Source organism: Hermetia illucens, chromosome 7, assembly GCF_905115235.1.
Source record: "Hermetia illucens chromosome 7, iHerIll2.2.curated.20191125, whole genome shotgun sequence".
NCBI classification, from domain to species: domain Eukaryota; kingdom Metazoa; phylum Arthropoda; class Insecta; order Diptera; family Stratiomyidae; genus Hermetia; species Hermetia illucens.
Genome location: NC_051855.1, coordinates 12,535,071 through 12,557,225, shown reverse-complemented (window position 1 = coordinate 12,557,225; position 22,155 = coordinate 12,535,071). Strand labels below are relative to the sequence as shown.

The window sequence follows — 22,155 nt, the reverse complement described above, 5'->3', positions numbered from 1 at the left end:
CACTATGGTCACTGGATATCGATGGCCGGGAGTCGGCTTGCTCACTCCCATAGGCCCTGCACCGTCGGAAATACTTCCTTTCTCGTCCTCCATATTTGGTTTGATTTCTGGGTGTCCTTCCCATAGCCAATTTTTATCTACGGATGGGTGTTTGCTTCCCATCTACTCGACCTACGCATAAGTACTGAGCGTTCCCTAACTCGCACGAAGGGGCGCATCTGTTGGGAGATTTAGCAACTCCACACAGGTATATCTATACGATTGTATCTTCGTACAACTTGGGCCATATTATTAGATCTATTAGCAGCACAGAATGAGATTTTAGGAACGTTGTTAGTTTAATTAAAATGCATAACGTTTTACCAACACATGACGTGTGCACGCATCAAAGTCTTGAATGGAACTAACAAGTAACTTAGTAGTGACTTCAAGCGAAAGATATTATCTTTCGCCGCAAGAGGGATTCGATTTATTATAGATACTCCTTGGTGATTTCAGGATTCGTATTCCAATGGTATATAAAAGATACTTGAAGGTCTTATTTAACTGCTGGTGACCATATTTCGTTAAGGCCGGTTCAATGTTCACCCACCTGCACACTTCTGACCATGAGTATTCGAAATTCCGCTCACATACGTGTTCTGAATTCATGCGTGGAAGTTACTAAATATGCCCCATTCACCGTAGTTATTTGTGTAGAGAATGATGTCAAAAATTGGTAATGAATTATAGTTGGTTTGCTAATAGTCGAGGGAAAGAGTCTGACTGTTAGCGGCCCTAGTGTCGTCAATACCCCAGTCACACCCGATCTCTTGAGTTTTATAAATTATACTGTTCCGAGTAGCTACTGCAGTCTGTTACCATCTTTTTTTTATTTTCAACTTTTCACTCATTCATTTACACACCCATTTCCAAGAACTCCACCTTTTTTCATAATGATAATATCTATCTATTCACCGCGTACACTTCTTCATAGATTGAGTAGATTCGCTAGCGAGTATATGACGTTATAGCATGCTTGGTCTAGACAATGATATCATCGCTGTTGTCATCATCGGGGCAAACAACATTTAAATCTTCAACTAAGTAGGAAGCCTGTGTCATGTTCGTGACGGTATTGGTGTCTATTTAATGTTCTCCGGGACAAGGTGCTTGCACATATATAGTATGTTCCACGGGGGCAAAAAAAAAAAGATATTTATGGAGATACTTATGAATATGTTAGGTCTCCTGAATCTAAGCAACCCAAATGAATAATAACACGGTATCGTCTCAATATTTATGTTCTGTCGAGTATCTGACCGACAAATTTCCAAAAGATTTTTATTGAATCTAATGTGGGGCAGGTGGATAACATAAATTCTAGACACGTGTGCATACACGCTCTAAGGATTTTATCAAAAATACTGTAAATATATTAGTTTTATTAGTACATGGGATCATAATTCTAGAATAACAATATTTCCATTATCAGCGAGTAATCAATGATTGAGTTTAACATTAAATTGTTAGATGCGGTTGTCGTCTCCTATCAAAATGGTTGATTAAAAAAGAGTGTGAAAGCGTGTGAAACTATTCAAGATAGTGTTTGATATGTAAATATACTAAATTGAAAACATACTAAGGGAATTGTGACTACAGAATAAAATTACACTTAGATCTGTAGTTAATTATTCACTTGGTCGCTTGGTCTTTTTTTGTGCCTCGTTAACGCTTTAATTTTTGCTTATTAATTGCTCTGTGCTATTTTCATGCAATAGTATCTAAATTTACAAACTGACTATAGTTGCGGATTCTTTTGTCTGTATGCATTATATGCAAGGAGCGGATATAGTCTTTAATAGGATTTTCATGTATTAGAGTTTGGTAGTCACCACCTTCAAGCCAAATGTGGCTGGTCATGTGGGCAGTCGATTCCGTCCTGGTTCGATCGAAGTATGTGTATGTCGGCATCAAATTTTCAAAAAATTGTATTGTCGATGACGCGGATATACCACTAAGCTCTTTTTGAGGTTTTGTCTGTCTGTCACACGCATTTTTCACAAAGCTTGCCCCGGCGGTTGGTACTATGCATTCGGGAGGTAAATCTCGATCGCAATCACGGCCGACAGCTGCTTCCCGAAAGGGGCAATCGGGTAGTCGCACGCCAGGACCCCCACCGGCCTCAACAGTTTGTTGGTATCATCGAAAATGCGGATCTCAAGCGTCTAAATGTATCACCGGATGCACGTTTAGCGCAAAAAAACTAGGGTTGCTGGGTGCCTCAGCGACGGCTATCCGAGGCGCAGTACCACGTTGCCTTACAATCTTCGACTCCCCAGGCAGAAGTTGCTTTCTGGTGAAGTGTCAGTATCCCTTCCAAACACCCTAATTCCGCAAAATCTACGACTGGTGACCGAGAACTCTTCTGCTATCCGCATCTATGGCTATAAGCAGATTGACGTGAGTCTCGAACTGCGCCGAAAGTTTTCGTGGTGTTTCGTCCTGGCGAACATTACCATCCTTGTCCTAAATGTTGAAAAATGCAGATTCCCGCAAAGGCAGGTAAAATTTCTCGGCCACTTGATAGCCCCTCACGGTATACAACCTGACTCAGGCAAGGTTGAGGCGATAAAGAGCTTTGTCCTGCCAATCACGGTAAAGGATTGCGTGGTCTGATGAGGCCGTCCATGTGTTTGAGTCGGTCATACAACAGCTTGTTGATGCAACACTGCTGGCATTTCCTCAGCCAGATGCACCCCTAGCTGTGTTCCACGATGCCTCAGATACAACGGTAGGCGCCGCTTTCCACCAACAGGTGAATCAAATCTGGCAACCTTTGAGCTTCTTTTCAAAACAGCGATCGTGAGCTACACGCCGCTAGCTCGTTATAAAATACGTGTTCACGAACCACAAACCCCTTACTTTCGCGCTTAAATAGAAGTCCGTTAAAGCGTTCTCTCGCCAACTTCGGCACTTGAGTTATATCAGCCAGTTTACTTCAGATACTGAACACGTGTCTGGAAAAGGCAATGTTGTTGCAAACGCTTTGTCTCGAATCTCGGAGGTCACAGTCCCCCCCCCCCCCCAGGCGAGCAGCCCTTTAAGCTCAACGTCCGAGGCGGATCTAAGTGGATCTTCTTGGCGAGGCTGAAGGCCTTGGACAAGCCGCCGGCCGCTTGAAAAAAGCGGACGCGAAGTGTGAGATTCGCCCAATGACCCCATTGACGGGAACACGTGGTCGGTTCAAGCTGGAGGCGGAATGATGTGGCGACACATCGGAGGCGCAAACCTGAGCGCTTTTGTGAATTCGCCTTTGCCGCTTCATTCGTTGGCCATGGAAACAGCTGACGGCCTGACAGGAGACTGGAGTGACAAATCCCAACTCAAATGTTTTTATAAAAGAGATACACAAAACCTTTCATACCTGAAACGTCCAGCTTCCGATTTCTCGACTTGTCTTTAAACTAGGTTAAATGCCCGATTGCCTTTATTCACTCATGAAATTTAATGTTTAAATATCATAATCGATATCCTAAAACTCATGTTTAGTAAAATGTGATGATCATGACCTCATGTATCAATTACAAAGGCGACATTGTCATCATGCTTGGCCTGGGGATAATCCAAAATTGGCACACATGCGTATACATGCGAATGTATTCATTGAGAATTTGTTTATAATTGATTAAAGTTTTATATATACACATGCGATTTGTTTATGTTAAGTTAGAGTTAAAAAAAAACCCACTGAAAACGATCGCGGTGGGGAGAGCTAACCAAGCACCGGGGATTGAATACTATATTCGGATTTATGACTCTTTTTTTGTCTTTTGCTACTCTGAGTCAATGTTGTATATATTGAATGAGGGGAAGGAATTTAATTGACCAACAACTCGCTGGAATGACGTGTCTACTTAACCGGTGACGAAAAAGCTAGCTGCATAGCTAGGATGTAAAAAAAACGCCATTTTCGTCGTGTATCATACACATGGGGTTAGTATTTGAAATTCAGTGCGGATGGTACCATATAAAGAAAAATCGGTTTATTATCGTCCATTCTTTTACACCAATCAATTATACACACCTGGATGCCTCTCTCACGCTAAGTTCCGTCTAGATTGATGGTGAGCCAAGAGTGAAAATTTTATTTGCCGCGGAATCTAGAGAGTAACTCTGCACATTGTACATATAATAAACGAACGATTCATGATAGCGATGAGGTGGTAGTGATGGTGAGCCATGTCGGCAAAGACAACGACTACTAGACAGGTGAAAATTTCTAGCGGAATCCGGTTGCCACCAGTTGTCGTTTCTGGGGAAAATTCAAAATAATTTTCATTCGAAAATCAGTTGTCTTGGACAGTATCTTCAGTCTAAGAAATGAAAGGCCTAGGCACTGGTACCGGTGAATACCAGTCTGCTCGGGTTGATTCTGACTCTCTGGCATCTCTCCCCCCCCAAGCCTAGTTGCTTAATGCGATGACGTTGCCGGTATTTCTACTGATCCACTTAGAGTCAGCGGCGCCAGTTTGACGTCATGGCTGATACACAGCAATGTTGGGAATATCGCAGTTTGTACGTTCGAATAGTCAGCTTCCAGCTACTTGGAAAATCTAAGAAAAGCTTTTAATACACTGTTTCCAAAACTGGAAAGCTTTAATTGCAAGCGCGATTCGGAACTGCTTTCTCCCAAGTCCGATCTGCCTCGTCGCAATTCAAAACATTGAGGGGATATCCGAGACGGATTGGCTTATTGTATTGGATCTATTTTTTTCCCCCGATCTTTTCTTACTTTATAGTATTCAACGCTCTCTGAATATATTTATTTTGTGTCACCCATGTTTGTGTGCTAGGTGATTATATGTTGATTACTCTCTGATTGATTAACTGATTGATTGATATGTTGGTATTCGGAGTAGGTATTCAAGATTGACTAATTAATCAGCTTCGTGTTTCCGGATTCCACTTCCCCTTTCTTTAATATATTCAAAAGTTGTTTTCTTTCATTTCTTTCCTTTTTATGTAGCCGTTCCTATTCTGTGTTTGGGAGCTGGTGAGCGGTTGGGTCAATTAATCCTTTTCATTTACACAGCTAGTGAATTATGGCCTGTCAGAACACCCCTACAATACTCCTGCAAGTTCTCCTGCTTTTCGACAGGATACACTTTGCGGTATGCATGTTTGGCTTTGATAGAAAAAGTTTGGTGTGTCTAGCAGCATTTAGGCTCTGCCACCTGTCATTGTGGGAAGCTTGTTCGCAGTTTTTGAAGACAGCCTTAGCCTAGTAGTTCCACCGTATTAAATCAGCGCCTGCCCTTCAACCGCTCGTCAATCATCTAGGTTGCCGCCCTTAGGGTCGCATATACTTCAGGCTGAAAGACCGTTGCGTATTGTCCCAAGGGAAAAGCCCACTTCTCATTTTTATTCGAGAGGTAGACTCCGGCTCCAGAACCGTGTTCTGTTTTTGAACCATTTTGGTGCTGATGTGCCTCACCTTTATTGCTTTTGCAAGCACGATTTACAAGTCATCTGGTGAAAAAGAAGACGAGGCAGACCCTGCCTAAGATGGAGCGATGGTGTGGGCCAGGACGCCAGACAGCTTTTAGGACCTCGGCGCAAAACCGGGATGTCTGGAGTTCCTTATTAAGGCAGGCCTAGACCGGATACCGGTTGTTGCGCCGTTGATGATGATGATGATGGTGAATTCCTGAGTTTTTGCAGTTCTCGATTCTACCATGGAGCCGTTTTCCCGCTTTGGCCTCTGGAATAGGAAAGCACTCTAAAAGTGTGCGATTCAGAGTTTCCAATTGATCTTCTATCGCCAAAGGAGTCCTTAGTAGTCTAGGGAGCTCAACTAAAGTTTATTGAACTTTGTCCAATCCATTTTCGTAGTCTTTGTATTACAGGCTGTTCGCCTGAAATGGTCAGACTAAATTCTAACTAATGGTGATCTGAGAGTGAGATTTTATCTAGCACTCGCCAGGTTCTAATCAACTTTGAAGGACAGATTTTTTTATCAATTACTTCACTTCTTGCTGGGCCCCCACGAACATAGGAGCACACCATATGTTCGCGGTCATCAGACCTGCTAAAGTGATAAAATCAAACAGCTGTTCTTCTCTAGGATTGCATTTGCTATTGCCCAACAAATATGCTGAGCGTTCGCATCAAAACCTATTAAAAATTTAAAGCCATTTGATTCTGCATAGACTACCAGATTTCGTAGTTCTTGCGTCGGCGGAGGACATGAAAAATTATAGGGCAAGTAAGCAGAGGCAACTATGACATTTCTTCTCTTATCATAGTACCTGGTATTGCAAGTTGACCGGAACAAGGTCCTGGGAACAGAAGTGTCTCAGCATGGTTGCCACTAACAATTTTGACATCAGAACGTTCTGACAGGCAAGCCTGTAGTCCTTTCTCCTTTGCGGCTAAAATTACCTTCTCTCGAGCCTTCCTCTCCGGTTTTTTTTTTTTTTTGTGGAGTTAGGCAACAGTGTCACGCACAAGCCGGCCGTAGTCAGGTTTCCAGTTCCTCTCATTAAGTCAGTTGCTGTACTATCTTTTCTGGCTGACCGCGCCGTAGACACCGGGTGTAGGTTTTCCAGTGAAGTGAAGAGCCTGTCTTGCACAGATTTTTCCGTGGAGGTACATGAATTTGGTGGGGCCTCCAAAATCCGTGCTTCGGCCACGACCTGGTCGCCGGTGAATTCGAAGTCTGTGACTTCTTACCACTTGGAGAGTTACAATCCTTTGTTTTCATCTTCATGTATTTTTGGACACCCGTAGTGTAATAGTAAACTACAGCACAGGCTCCTCCAGCATGACAAGGTAGTGTTCGAGGGGAAGGAGCTGCCTAGAACTGAGCGATTTAAATATCTCGGGGTCAGTGCTATCCGGCATCTTGCGGTAATGGAGACGAACATGTGTGTTCGCGGCAGGATTCAGGAAAATGAGGATATCCTCGATCGATATGGAGTTGCACTAATCGTGGAAAAAGTGTGAGAGAGGCGTCTTGGATGGTATGGTCAAGTAATTAGCGCTAGCGAGAATTCATTCCGTAGCCTACACAATGACGAAATCTATACCATGACCGTCCGGTTGCGGATAAAATCCGGTTCAATAGGTTACGGTGGGCGGGTCACTTAATCCGTATGGATGAGGATGATCCCACCCGGAAAGTCTATAAGGGCAATATCTATGGTAGAAAAAGAAGACGAGGCAGACCCTGCCTAAGATGGAGCGATGGCGTGGGTCAGGACGCCAGACAGCTTTTAGGGATATCGAATTGGTGGACCTCGGCGCAAAACTGTGATGTCTGGAGTTCCTTATTAAGGCAGGCCTAGACCGGATACCCGTTGTTGCGCCGTTGATGATGATGATGAGAATTCACTTGTCACGAGTGGTCTGAACATCGAAGTCGATGGTAAGCGACCAAAAGGCCAAGCCAGCTGAAACAACGGTGGCTTGATACGCTGAATGGGGATTTAAAAGCCTCTAGATTGCATCCAGATCAGGCATTTGATAGAACCAAATGTGTCAAGTCGATCACGAGGAGCTGACCCCGTTTCTGGAAGGGACAAAGGCTGAAGGTGTTGGTGGTATTGTTTGGGTTACGTTTTATGATGAAGCTAAATTTCAATTTAGAGTCGATTTTGAATATGTATTTGGATGGTTGAATTATTTTGAATTCACGGTGACTTGACATTTAAAAAACGATCATCATCTGCAACACAATGCAAAGAAATTAGCTCCATTTCTGATGTTATTTCCTCTAACCAGTTTAGCTATGACTGCTTACTGTGAAACCTACATTCCATTTGACCATCGTAAAGATATGAATCTTTCGAACAGATCCAGATGCATTCGCTGTTAAAATGTTATGGTTGAGCTCATTCCACAAACCAGCTTTAGATAGTTATAATAGAATTATGATACCACCCATATGCTCGTTACTATAAATTATGGGACAATAAAAGTTCCAGGACCAAAACAAGATCGGAATGCAAAACATTCTGGCCAGATCAACTCTGACTGTTTTTTTTTCTAATCTTTGCACGCACGCGATTTTATTTAACTGATGTATCTTTTTGTAGGCAACGTATCTGAACGTAGCCTACTAACTTGTTTTCTGAAGTCCTCAAGTTAGTATCGAGCTAGATGTTCTTAGCGTAGTGTGGATTTCAGTTAGTGTGTAGTATCCGTGGTAGAGTGTATTGAACTCTTTAGGTGTTACTTCAATGGGAAGTTACGAGTAATGCATATGTATATATATATTCTGGGGGGTATTACATCTGGCTGGTGTCGCGTCATTCCCCCCGTTGCGGTATCTGATACGTTGTTTTCTCGCTCGTTGGGTATCTAGCTACTATAATGCGGCTTTTACATTGAGCCCCATGTGAGATTCTGTTAGCTTCCATGGAGGAGAAAAACACATATGCTTGGGTGTGCATGTTTCGTAGATTCTGTTAATATATTTTCGAATTGTGTATTCGTTCTTTTTGTCTTTTCTGTTTTTTTTTTATTTTACTGAGATCAGAAATCGAAAAGCTTCTTCGGATAATACTTCTCCGAGCGCTCATACAATCATCCAAACTCTAGAGCATACGCTCAAAATCTATCTATCTGGGGGGAATATAGTGTGTTGTTGTGTCTTGTATCTCGTCACTACTTGTAGACTTTTATTTTGCTCAGTGTTTTATTTTTGTTTCTTATATTTAGGTATTTTCTAGTTTTATTTTTCTTTTAAGTTTTCATGCATACAAGTAAGAATAATAGCCGCATTTTTTCTGCGAATTAATACGTAATACGTGTATCTTGTATAGTAGTAGTATCCCCATTGCCCCAATGGACTGAGATTTTTCGGTATTGGCTAGTTGACTGCAAAGGATTTAAGTGATTTTCTCAAGTTTTTTGGTTTCCGATAAAATTTTCATCAGTCAAATGTTGTTTCCACAATAGAAGAGACTTGTTTGGATGCGTAGTGTGTAGTTTACACACTAGAGTGCGCTCTTTTTGGTAGCACATTAAACTGTGCATGGTTTCAGTAGGCCAAACATCAAGCATACTTTTTTTTTGTTAACACGGGATTCTGTGAAAAATCGTAGGTTTTTCTTTTGTTGGTGTCTAAATATCAGTCCTCATTTATCTTTTTTTATTAATTTTCGAAATTAAAATAATATACAGCCTTTAATTTCCAATGATGAAATATTATTCTTGTCTGGTCTGATCAAGGTGAAAATATCGATCAATTTGGTTACCAAAAAATGTGTGTGAAATATCCTTTCAAATGTGTTCATGTGGTGTGCTTAATGGTGAATCAGTGGTAGCTGAAATACAGATGGAAATTCTATCGATGGTCAATCTTTTATTTTTTCACAGTGAATACCCCATAAATGTGGAATATGTTCTGAAAAGTTCTGTTTGAATAGACTACTAAAGTGTATTAGAAAAGTGCTGTTTATATTATATCTGAGATCAGTGCTAACAGTTTCCGGAAATTTACTCGGAATTTCTCCCATATAATGTTTGTTTTAAAATCTAAGCTTGACGCTTAAATTGGATATCATTCAAACGAGATACTTTCTGAAGAAAACATCGTGGAGAAACCAGCCCAATCGACAGTTCCTTAGATACATTTGTATTATTATTTTTGCAAGTAGAACTTTTAATTTGTTTTTATAAAATATTTAAATATATATAACATATTTATATGACTTCTTCCTCCCTGTTGAGGCTACTTGTCTTACCACGTCTCGTGTTTTGGTTCTTTTTGAAATTTGCAACATAGCGCTTCGGGTAAAACTTAGAAAATTCATTGCCTTTCCTAAGCTATGGATTAATCATCCTATCTTTTATAATACACTACGTTTATGGCCATTATATTTCGCGTTAATTTTACAGACATTATTTTCATTATATAAAAAATCCCGTCTTGAAATCTTTAAAGGAGAAGTTATCACCACTGAATGACAAACTTTTAATTGATTGCTTACCAAAATCTATATTCAAACATTCCCTAACGCACTCACCTTCTAGTCGAAATGGGATCTCAGAATCCTACGAAGGATGTTTGCCCCCCTAGATGAGGATGGACGATTCCGTAGCCTATATAACGACCAAATCTATAAGCGATACCATGACCTGACCGTCAGGGTGTGGATAAAATCCGGCTCAATAGGTTACGATGGGCAGGTCCCTTAATCCGTATGGATGAGGATGATCCAGCCCAAAGAGTCGGTAAGAGTAGAAAAAGAAGAAGAAGAGGCAGACCCTGCTTGAGATGGATTGGTAGCGTAGGTCAGGACGCCAGACAGCTTTGAGGGATATCGAATTGTTGTACCACCTCGGCCTAAAACCGGGATGTCAGGAGTTCCTTATTGAGGCAGGCCTTTGATGATGATACTAGGATAATGTTTTCCCATAAATAAGGAAAACATTCTCTGCATATTCTCTTGATAAATTTTAACTAATATTCTTGTCATAGACCCCGCCACTATCAATGATTCCTGGGCAACGTGCTTTGGCTGCTTTCATGATTTTCCGAGAATCTAGCACTATTCATACACTAGCCTGCATCATGTAGCCACCAGCCATCCTCGAAAAGAGGAATCTATTGTGATAGTAGTGACGTAGCAAAATTTGGGTTTGATATTTACATATTCCTTGAAACAAGTGCCAGAATACAAATTCTTCAGTTTCTGCTCCCTTGAATCATCATTTGAAGCATAAATTCGTGAAATGGAAGTATGAATTTCTTCGGTTATATGTGTCGTTTTTTGGAAAAAAAAGGACAAATTCTATTTTTTTAATGCCGAATAGGGAGTTTTTGTTGACAAAAACTAACTGGTCCTCGAAATACTGGTATCTTCTTCTTTTTCTTCAGCCTTTGTCCCGTTCACAAGCGGGGTCGGCTCGTCGTGATCGGCTTCGCCATTTGGTTCTATCGAAATACTGGTATATGTAAGGGAAAGTCGCACCACGTCCTTAAAGAACTATTGTGCCCCTTTTTTTCACTAGAAGTATTTTTACAACTATTCCTCAAAGGACCTCGGCATTTATACCGAGAATTGCAACCATTAATGCGTACACATTCAGGGTGTTTCCAGCAAAAAAAAAAACTAAAAAATATCCCGCTTACAAGCGGGGTCGGCTGGTCGTGATCGGTTTGGCCATTTGGTTCTATCAAATGCCTGATCTGGATGCAATCGCAGGACTTTCAAATCCCCAACCAGCGTATCACCATTGTTTCGGCTGGCTTTTTGGTCGCTTACCATTGACTTCAGTGTTCAGGCTAATCTTGGCAAGTGAATTCTCGTTAACGTGCAGCCCCATATTTTCCCCCACCCCTCTAATTTAATTCCTTCAGAATCCCAGGTTGTTTTGGATAAATATCGAGCTCGGCTGTGACTTCTTAGACGCTGATACTCTCTATCAGTGAATAGTAAATTAAATTAATTCTTAAGGACTATTCGATAAAATTGATTTCTCCTTCGGAGGCTATTGATTATTTTTATAGATTTTTTGAAATAATTAAAACTTGCGTGTTTCTATTCGCTAGTGTTATTTATTGGTCTTACGAATACCGATATTTCGGGAACCATTTGTTCCCTTCATCAGTGCTAACAAGTCCTTATTGGTACTTGCAAGACCAATAAATAACACTAGAAAAAAGCAAGTCCTTAATTATTTCAAATAATTTAATCACTAGAAACACCGCGAATTTTTAATCAATTGCAACCGACAGATAACCGTGTGCTGCAGGTCACAGATTCCCTATTCGTGCCGACCTTAATAGTAAGCGACCCGTAATTCATCCAATTTACATTGATCATTTAAAACCCATGCTTGTCCATATATTCTTTTTTTTGGAAGTATTCGTATTCGATCATAGTGTTTTATCTATGGTTAATTAATTTTACATCTAATTGCTCGTTGGTAAGCAAGAATGTGATATCCATTGAGCATTGCACAGGGTGCAAGCTTTATACATAAAATGATGACGCCAGTCAATAGGCATCTGAATCATGTGTCTCGTGTGATGAATGTCACATAAAGTATGACTAATTAATGACACATTCATTCAATAATGGACTCAGACTTTTAATGCTAATAGTACTAACAACAAGAGCAAGTGTAACTAATCTAGTTGAGAGGCTAGAGTGACTGAGTGCAGTACGAGTATGTTTATTTTTCTCCACTGTATGTGTGTTTGTTAGGCGAAGTTGGGTCATCTGAATAATTGTGTTATAATATTCATTGAATATGGCTCCAATTATGATTTTTTTTTTTTGTGACAAAAAAAATCACAATTTTCCAATATCATTCCGGATTTTCTTTCGCCTCATTTCAACCTTCATTACAGGGGGGCGGGGTGTCTTAACATTTTTTTCTTCATATTTTTGTATGAATGCACAACATCTCAAGAATGTTGTGTCAAATTTTTAGACCGATAAAGGCAAGACTAACAGAGATATGGAATTTTAACCCTTCGAAAGTCTGAGTCGCTCTGCCCGAGCTGTTGAACTTTAAAACGATTTTTCCATACTTCACGTTTTCAAAGTCAGGCTGTAGCTTACAATCTATTGCACTGACCCTTCTAAAATTTGGTAGACACTTTCCCTGTATAATTCATGAGGTAGCCCTGTCGAATCTTTTGCCTTAAATTTGTTCTTATCTTTTATTTTACAGTAGCAAATATCATCATCATCATCAACGGCGCAACAACCGGTATCCGGTCTAGGTCTGCCTTAATAAGGAACTCCAGACATCCCAGTTTTGCGCCGAGGTCCACCAATTCGATATCCCTAAAAGCTGTCTGGCGTCCTGGCCCACGCCATCGTTCCATCTTAGGCAGGGTCTGCCTCGTCTTCTTTTTCTACCATAGATATTGCCCTTATAGACTCTCCGGGTGAGATCATCTTCATCCATACGGATTAAGTGACTCGCCCACCGTAACCTATTGAGCCGGATTTTATCCACAACCGGACGGTCATGGTATCGCTCATAGATTTCGTCATTGTGTAGGCTACGGAATCGTCCATCCTCATGTAGGGGGCCAAAAATTCTTCGGAGGATTCTTCTCTCGAACGCGGCCAAGAGTTTGCAATTTTTCTTGCTAAGAACCCAAGTTTCCGAGGAATACATGAGGACTGGCAAGATCATAGTCTTGTACAGTAAGAGCTTTGACCCTATGGTGAGACGTTTCGAGCGGAACAGTCTTTGTAAGCTGAAATAGGCTTTGTTGGCTGACAACAACCGTGCGCGGATTTCAAATAGCAAATATGCCGATTTTTTAAACGAAAATCGTGTTTTTTTGACTTTCCAGTGTTATCAAAAATCAAAAAAAATAATTACAAAAGGAAAACTCGGCAGAGGACCTGGGGAAACTCATATGCCAACAGAATGACTTTAGTTTTTTTGCTCCACATGATCGAGCCATGAGTTATAGCCGTCACTGCAAAATCACCTTTTTTTTTGGAGACGTCTCGGGAGATTTCCTGCCGACGGCTTCAATTTTAATATTTTTTACTGAAATTTTCAGCAAATATACTTAACATAATATTCTGTAATGCTGTAATACATTAATTTAATATGCACTATGCGCATCTTGTAAGCAAAAGTTTAAAAAATTGTCTTTTTTCCACCGTTTAGTATCTAAAATTCCATACGTCATCTATGGCTACACTGATATAGATTTATGTTTTTTCTAGCTTTAAATTGGGACTAGTTATACTGCATGCCTCAGAGCATCTAATTTCTAAGGTTTTCTTGAAAGCAAAACCTTATTAAAATCGGTTTACTATCTGTCTGTCTGTCTGTCACACGCACTTTTCTCAGAAACAATTGTACCGATTAACACGATTAATTAATTCGATGGGAAGGTGGAAACTGTGAACCTCCACGCATGCGGTGAATTACATTGTTGCACGTGCAACTTAGGGGGGGGGGGGGAGGTCCCTATATATCTAAAAAAGGAACAGGAGGAGAAACAGATTGAATTTGCGATGAGTTAAAGATCTTAACGGGGTCATCCCTTGTGTCAGATCCGAGGAATCGATTTTTGACATCAATTGTATGTAGATAAAGTGTAGAATATTTGGTTAAAGTGATTTTTTTGTATTCGGAATAGCTCGGAAATTACAGTGTTAAACAGGTAAAGTGTCACTTGCCAGGTCTATGTAGACCGCCGTAAAGAAAGTTCGAATGACTTCGCTAAACGAGCGAAAATTGAAGCCAAAACTTTATCTGTTTTTTTAAGGAAACGAAGATTTAGACTAGGTATAGCAGAATAATGGTCAGTTAAGATTTTATGGTCAATAATCGCTAAAAAGTGATAGGAAATATTCGAGGTATTGATATTATCCTTTGGTCTAGAGTGGCGGGGATGCTTTTTTTTCTGAATATCTGACCAGCTCCATAGAAGAAAGGTTCTACCTCACCTCTCGGACGTTGTTATTCGATCGATTAGCGATGTGAATTGCTTATTGAGTTTATTACCGCGAAGGGAACTCCCAGGGCTACAAAGTCGAAAGTCAAACCATTTTATTTTATTTATTTGCTAACCCTCTAACCTGAGAACAGGAAGGCATTGAATAAGCGATTTTAGAGGACAATAGAATGGGCCTAATAAAAGTCTTGAGTATCTGCCCCAATCTATCCGTTAACCTAAAATTTTCTTATCTCTGAAATTTGGGGGTTCGTCTGCTAACAAATTTTCCAGAGCTAACTTTGGTCATTGAACTGACTAAATCTTTTGTATGTGTAGCCCTTTCCCAGCCCCTCTCGTTAAGCCTAAGGATGACATATCTGCTCATACTTGCTTTCATGTTGAAAACAAAACGAGGAGTCTATCCATGGGGCCAAGTCATGAGCTAAGTTTTGGGAGTCTAATTGCTATCTCCATTTGGTGCAGGATACTTGCGTAGATCCCACCTGGTTAGTCGATAGAGCATAATTGTGGGCTCCAGTCCTCTTTGGGTGGTCATCTGAAGACCTCCTAACGAGTCAGATTCCGGATTGCAGCAATGTTAAAAAAAACCTGAGCACATTAGAATAGGAACTGGTATTCGCAATCAGCCCATGTAAAAAAAAATCAGAACACCATAAATAGTATAAATGGCCTTAAAGTTCAATTCCATCAAAGTTTCGCTACGGGCCTTGCCGACTAGGGTTTGTAATGTTTGTTGTTTACTTTTTTCTACGGGAATATCGTGTCAATTGGCACGGTTGGAATAAAAGGACCTTACGGAGTATTTCCCTGATAGGGTCAACCTTAGAGCACTTAAGACCATGTGTTCGTTACGTGCTGTGATGATCATTTGCTTAAAAATTCATCGATTTTTTCACAGAAACGAATGCAAATTGTCCTTCAAAATATAAGCTCATAGTTCAGATATTTGAATGTAGTTAATTAATGGCTCGCCTACATTAAAACAACACTACAATCCAAACATCAATACGTAAGCTAATTAACCAGCCGGGAAGCTGAAACTGGAATGTTGAACAATCTATATAGAGAGACACAAAACGTATTGTAAGCTTGTATTTAATATTTTATGTAAATTTTCATTTGAAATTGCACGAAATAAAAAAAAAAAATACAGCCTTGCATGCGTATTCTTCTGTATTGGAGTTTCCCCGGGATCAGAAAAACTATTTTTATCCTTAAAGCTTAGCTAACTTTGGTCGCACTCACATATGTGTAAACATGATAGATTTATATTGTACATACATATTAACATATATGTCTCTTACCTTCTCACAGCCGAGACCGATGGAATGAATAGTGATTTTTCTTTTGGCGAAATGACATTCTGGGCTCTGTGGTGTCTGAACCTATTTATAGTCTAAAATTAGATAATTACGAAAAAATGCGCTTATATTATAACTGCTCTTAATACTTTGGCCGTTCCGCGATAATTCCTTTACCTCAGATGTGTATATAGTCTCGAAAAAAAAAAAGATCTCACGCTACCTATCATTTGTTGATGTTCAGAGCCAATATATTTATAATTGCTCTAACGGAATAATTATCAGTATCTTTTACGTTCACGTCGAAAAAATTCGAAGAGTATCTATTTTTAAAACGACCAGCTGCCATTGCCTCCCTGCTTGCTATCATACGTCAATGATTTCGTGGATGTAGACGATTTTTTTTATTCTATTTTTTGGCGCGAAAACTAATTTTTGGCAATTTTGACCCTGCCAAATATAACTTTGTTACGTAGTCGTGTAAATCAACTGCATTTGTGTAGTACAAAGGAATAATCCATAAAAGATTTCTTAATTATCTAACTATTTATATGTTGCAATACTAATAGCAATTTCAAGGATATTTCTGGTTGTATTTTCCGCTTCTTAGCCGCTATAATGTTTCGGATGTATGGTAATTTATAGCGTTGATTTATAGCATCATGGGATCTCTAGCCAAGAAGGAAAGAAAACGCATGTGGGCCTATAATACATGGATGTTTCCATTGCATAGATAATTGAGATTTAGTACCTCGATTTGCTGGATTGGTCGTGCTCTGACCGTGTCATGAGAGTGTATGCATTTTTTTTTCCTTAAATTTAGATGAGTGGAGTTAACATGTAGAAAAGAGCCTTTAAACATTTTGAACATTATTAGGCTGTCAACCAACCGGTGAGATGGGGGCCGGGGTCCAAAAAAATATTACCTCCCTGTCAGGACATAGATGCCTAGGCTCAATAGTCACAAAAACTAAACCCACCCGGGGTAAACTTGTCTATTAGAAATGTGAAGTCTCGAGGCGGGTCGATACTACCGAAAAGTTCTTCACCAAGGGAGCTAAACTGCCAAACGGCCTAATAAGGGAGGGGGCAAAATCACAAAAAAAACTTAACGCGCGAAGGAGGGACGAGAAAGGGTTAGGCGACGAGTGGCCCCCTTCTTTCTTTCCTCCCATTACGCTTGAAATGGCAAGTGGTGAACATTTAGGTTCGGGTGGGCCATCATGTCATCTAGCGTAACGTTTCGAATATCGATCGTTATTTTCGTTTAGTTCGATTTTTTTTTTTTAAATTTTGACAACTTGGTCCTGTTGTCATCTCACTAGCCCTTTTCAGTAGAATCAGGTCGTTTTGCTCCTATCAAAACATCGTTTCCTTAGGAATAATTTCGGTTGACAGTGGTATCACCAAACTGGGAGAGAAGCAGGTGAGATGTTACTGGTGGCATTGGTGGCAATGGGATTTGTGTCGTGATTTGACGTCGGATACCAGTCGACTCAGCTGTGAATGAGTATCTGAGTCAAATCAGGATAATAATCTCCGGTGAGTGCAATACTGACCACATTGCCTATAAGGTATTGTAATCCTGCAGTGTACTGTTACGGTCTTGAATGAAGAAGAAGAAGAACACACTTCAAGGCCTTGATCCAATTGGATTGCTGCGCCAATGATTATTATTATTATTTTCAACTAAAATAGCCAATTTCAAACAAATCGTAGTTAAGCATTACTACTATGACTTTTTTTTTCTCTTGATACTTCCAGATATACTCATAACAAATGGCCACAATAGATGGAAGACCGGCGCAATATGGGATTTCTCTTAAGCAATTACGAGAGCTTATGGAACATCGTGGTCGGGAAGGTATAGCGAAAATAAACGAATATGGTGGTATACAGGACATTTGCAAAAAACTATACACATCACCGAATGAAGGTACGTAGAGAAATATAATTCTCTCATTATTAAAATCTTTTTTCTGAATTAAGTTCCCCTTCCCTCTCTATTTCAAGGAGCTCAATATCCTTTCTATTTAAATTGACCAACTAAGCTAATAAATATTTTTAGGTCTTAACTTTTTTTTTTTTTTTGTGTTCAAATTACAGGATTGACTGGATCAAAAGCTGATCTCGAACACAGACGTGAAACATTTGGTTCGAATGTAATACCACCGAAACCACCAAAAACATTTTTGACATTAGTCTGGGAGGCGCTCCAGGATGTAACACTTATTATTTTAGAAGTAGCAGCACTAGTATCACTTGGTCTATCATTTTACAAACCCGCCGATGAAGACGCTCGTAAGTACTTCAAATTTTTACTAAAATTCTTTAAATTAGAAATGAAATTTCCCAAACATACAGACCAGACAGACAGTTTTAAAATTTAAAGATTTTTTTTAAAAAATCGTAGAAGTACAAAAAAAAATTTTTTTTTATCCTTTTCTACAGCCGTTCTTGCCGAGGAAGATGATCATCATGGCTGGATTGAGGGTCTAGCTATCCTTATTTCTGTTATCGTTGTTGTTTTGGTAACGGCGTTCAATGATTATTCGAAAGAACGACAATTTCGGGGGTTGCAAAATCGAATTGAAGGTGAACACAAATTTTCAGTGTTACGCGGTGGTGAGGTACGACAAATCGGTGTCGGTGATATTGTTGTTGGTGATATATGCCAAATCAAATATGGTGATTTACTGCCAGCCGATGGTATACTTATACAGAGTAATGACTTAAAAGTAAGTATTCAAACGTTATTACATCCTTAATTAAACTAAACTTGTAAGAGTCCTTCAAAGATTTAGAAAATGTAATATTTTTGCGGTGTTCCTAGCGATTAAATTATTTGAAATAATTAGATTGTATCTCCTTTTTCACTAGTGCAACTGGTATTTTGGGAAGCACTTGTTCCCTCCATCAGTGCTGATGAAGGAAACAAGTGTATCCTTTTATTGATACCGAAACTCGTCGTTCTTATTTTATTTCCCTTCTTTCTTTCGTTGAATAGGTTGACGAATCATCGTTAACGGGTGAATCAGACCACGTGAAGAAAGGGGAACATTTCGATCCTATGGTCCTTTCAGGAACTCACGTTATGGAGGGTAGCGGTAAAATGCTGGTGACCGCGGTCGGCGTGAACTCTCAAGCTGGCATTATTTTCACATTGTTAGGGGCTGCTGTGGACCAACAAGAAGCTGAAATTCGTAAGATGAAAAAGGGTAAGTCAATTTTCAATTTTTCTTCCAAATATATTAATTTGTCATAAATAATAACTCTTAACTTAGGTACAGTTATATATATATATTGTCCAAATGAGAAAATTCCGGTAGAAAACTTTCTATAGATTGATCAATGTTCGGTCAAATGGAAAGATCCTCCATATGAAAAATTCGTTCAATAAATTAACTTAGGCATACTCTCCCTTCTTATCTACTCTACTTTTATTATGGCGTCGTCAATACAGAGTTCACCAGTTGTCGCATCCTCGAGTTAATTAAATAAAAATATAGTATTCTATGCGGAAATCGGATGTATCTTAAAACAACCTTCGAAAGTTTTCGCTTTAGATGATAATGGTCCCATATATTGTCGTGAAGAATTTTTTTTTTTTCATGACTTACAATTAGTGCTGAATGAGTAGAAAACTCACCCGGCTAATTGCTAATTCTCATGATTGCTTCAGCAAATTTTGTGGGCTCAAATATCAATTTCAGGGTGTGGCTAAAACTATAAAGAATACGTTTACGTAGCATGAAAGCAATCGCGATTAATCAATATAAATCTCATGCACGTGAATCATCCAATCTGTCCATCTTTGATTTTCTATCTAATGTTCATATATCTCTTTGTTAATCGATACATTTGCAAACTTAAACAAACAAAATGACCTATCAAATATATTTTGGAAAAGCCATCAACGATAGGTGAAGTGGAATGTGGTTGCTCCTAATTACTTTTCCGTTTTCGTTTTATTTTTTTGTTTTTTATTTTATTTTTTGTAAATATATTTGCGTGTTCCGTCATAAATTATTTTGTCAATGTTAACCTCAAATAATGAATTTAAAAATATACTTTTCACGTTATCCATTCTTTTTTTAAAAGAAGATTTCATAATCTTTTATACATTAACACGTGTACGTTCTATAGACAAAATGAAATTTTCGATTTCGTGTGCCTTTCTTAGACTTTTGTGGATGAAAGACGTTGTGAACTCAAGAAATTCATGCTGAATTACCCAACATTTGATTGGTTCCATTTTAATACACGTTATATGCTTTCTAATTCTATTGCGGCAAAAGATTGACATCCTATTACTGTCTAAGCTGTACTCCAGTGAATTCCAGATTAGAAATAATAGCTTTTAGTTGAAAATCAAGCTTTCAATTTTGAACTAACTGATGAGGTGTTGCGTATTTTGTTATACGACCCTCCCTTCAGTTGTCATTTTTTTCCAAGTTATTTTTTAAACTCTAAAACGGAACTCCTCCTCCTTTTAGTAATGATGGAAATCATTTCTCTCTCTATATCTATAGACAACCATTTTAAATTTAATTCAGATTCAGACACGCCCATTGTATGTGGCGCCGCAAGTTAAGCCGCGAAACGTCAATAAACCAACGAATTCGGCTTAACATGCATCACTTGCATTCACCCTATTGCCTCCCCTCCATAGTCTTCAAGTTTGGCACTGGAAATTAATTTATGTACAAATACGGTGATGTGTGGTCTTCTTCTTCTTTTTCTTCAGCCTTTGTCCCGTTCACAAGCGGGGTCGGCTCGTCGTGATCGGCTTCGCCATTTGGCTCTATCGAATGCCTGATCTGGGCGAGCCGACCCCGCTTGTGAACGGGACAAAGGCTGAAGAAAAAGAAGAAGAATGCCTGATCTGGGTGCAATTTCGAGACTTTCAAATCCCCATCCAGCGTATCAAGCCACCGTTGCTTAGGTCTGCCCTTTGGTCGTTTGCCATCGACTTCGATGTTCAGACCAATCTTTGCAAGTGAATTCTCGTTTGCACGAATTGCGTGACCATACCATCGAAGACGCCTCTCTCGCAACTTTTTCACGATCGGTGCAACCCCATAACGATCGTGGATATCCTCATTTCGGATGTGATCTAAACGTGTGACGCCACTAGTCCAACGTAGCATCTTCGTCTCCATACGGTGATGTGTGGTATTTACATTAATTTAGTTATAATTTGACACAGCTTAGAATCAGTCAAACCACTCGCCTAGTGATGTCACTTGGCGTTTAAATCAAACTCTGTATGAAAAAAAAATTATGAGCAGAATTTCGAGTTCGGCAACCTAAATCCTTACAACTGTCAGGAAGGACAGCTTAGATTTCAGAACAATCATGCGTGAACTGGCATTTTTCCACACTAAAGGCCATATAATTGAACACGCCTTATTAACACTTTCAAGGGGGGGGAGACTCGTCCAGATAACAATATTTTCAATATTTGTTTTTACGAAAATGAGTGAATTTATTGTATAAAATGAATATTTGTTATAAAATACATTATCCAATTTTTTTCTTGTGTAAAAGAAAAACAAAATGACAGCGCTACAGATGCCCAAAAGTTTACTCTTTTGATTTACGCCGTGCAACGCCCAGCCTCTTGTAATCATCTCAAATGAAACGAACAACATTTTTGTTATCAAAGTACGTCATTACGCATAAAATGAGCCTAATTTTTATAACAAAAAAAAACAATATATGCCTCCCACTTCTAAGAAATCATCAATTTTGTCAGCATTTTATTGTTTTCGGCACCTCTAGCCCCTTTCGTCGAATTTAACGAACACTGATTTTTGCCTGTTGATACAACCAAGGTCATAGGAATCAGCAAATTCCTGGCACTCAAAACCAATGGTTAATTGTAGGTCCATCATGACTGTTAGGACGAAGAAATAGCTTCCATTAAAAATTCCTCAAGCTAAAAAACTGCTATTTCAACTCTACACACCAAAATATCAGGAAGAGCGGCAAATAAACTGTCAAACTCGAAGATTCTGTGGCAAAGGGTTGGTCACTTCCATTTTTTTGCGGACACACTAGTTTCCGTCTTTTCCTAAAAATTTGTTTCGGCGTGGACGGTTTGAACGATAAGTTGGATCGTCTTCATTAATTTTATAAATGTTAATTTTCATCATAAACGGCACAACAACCGGTATCTCGTCTAGGCCTGCCTTAATAAGGACCTCCAGACATCTCGGTTTTGCGTCGGGGTCCACCAATTCGATATCCCTAAAAGCTGTCTGGCATCCTGGCCTACGCCATCGTTCCATCTTAGGCACGGTCTGCCTCGTCTTCTTTTTCTACCATAGATATTGCTCTTATAGACTTTCCGGCTGGATCATCCTCATCTATACGGATTAAGTGACCCGCCCACCGTAACCTATTGAGCCGGATTTT

The 22,155-nt window shown here is 39.4% G+C and overlaps 1 protein-coding gene across 15 annotated transcripts in view; it reads left to right on the top strand.

Annotated features, from left to right (window-relative positions):
• LOC119661003 (plasma membrane calcium-transporting ATPase 1) overlaps positions 1-22,155 on the top strand; it is a 99,911-nt gene that overhangs the window by 38,407 nt on the left and 39,349 nt on the right. For 7 of the 15 annotated variants that reach the window (XM_038070120.1, XM_038070118.1, XM_038070121.1 and 4 more), the window contains exons 1-4: positions 17,515-17,671; positions 17,842-18,036; positions 18,187-18,473; positions 18,743-18,953. In XM_038070120.1, coding sequence (XP_037926048.1) covers positions 17,515-17,671; positions 17,842-18,036; positions 18,187-18,473; positions 18,743-18,953 — 850 coding nt within the window. Of the gene's footprint in view, positions 1-8,216; positions 8,237-8,408; positions 8,428-8,897; positions 9,086-17,499; positions 17,672-17,841; positions 18,037-18,186; positions 18,474-18,742; positions 18,954-22,155 lie in introns of those variants that run through there. The other 8 variants (XM_038070112.1, XM_038070109.1, XM_038070113.1 and 5 more) reach the window with 4 other exon arrangements.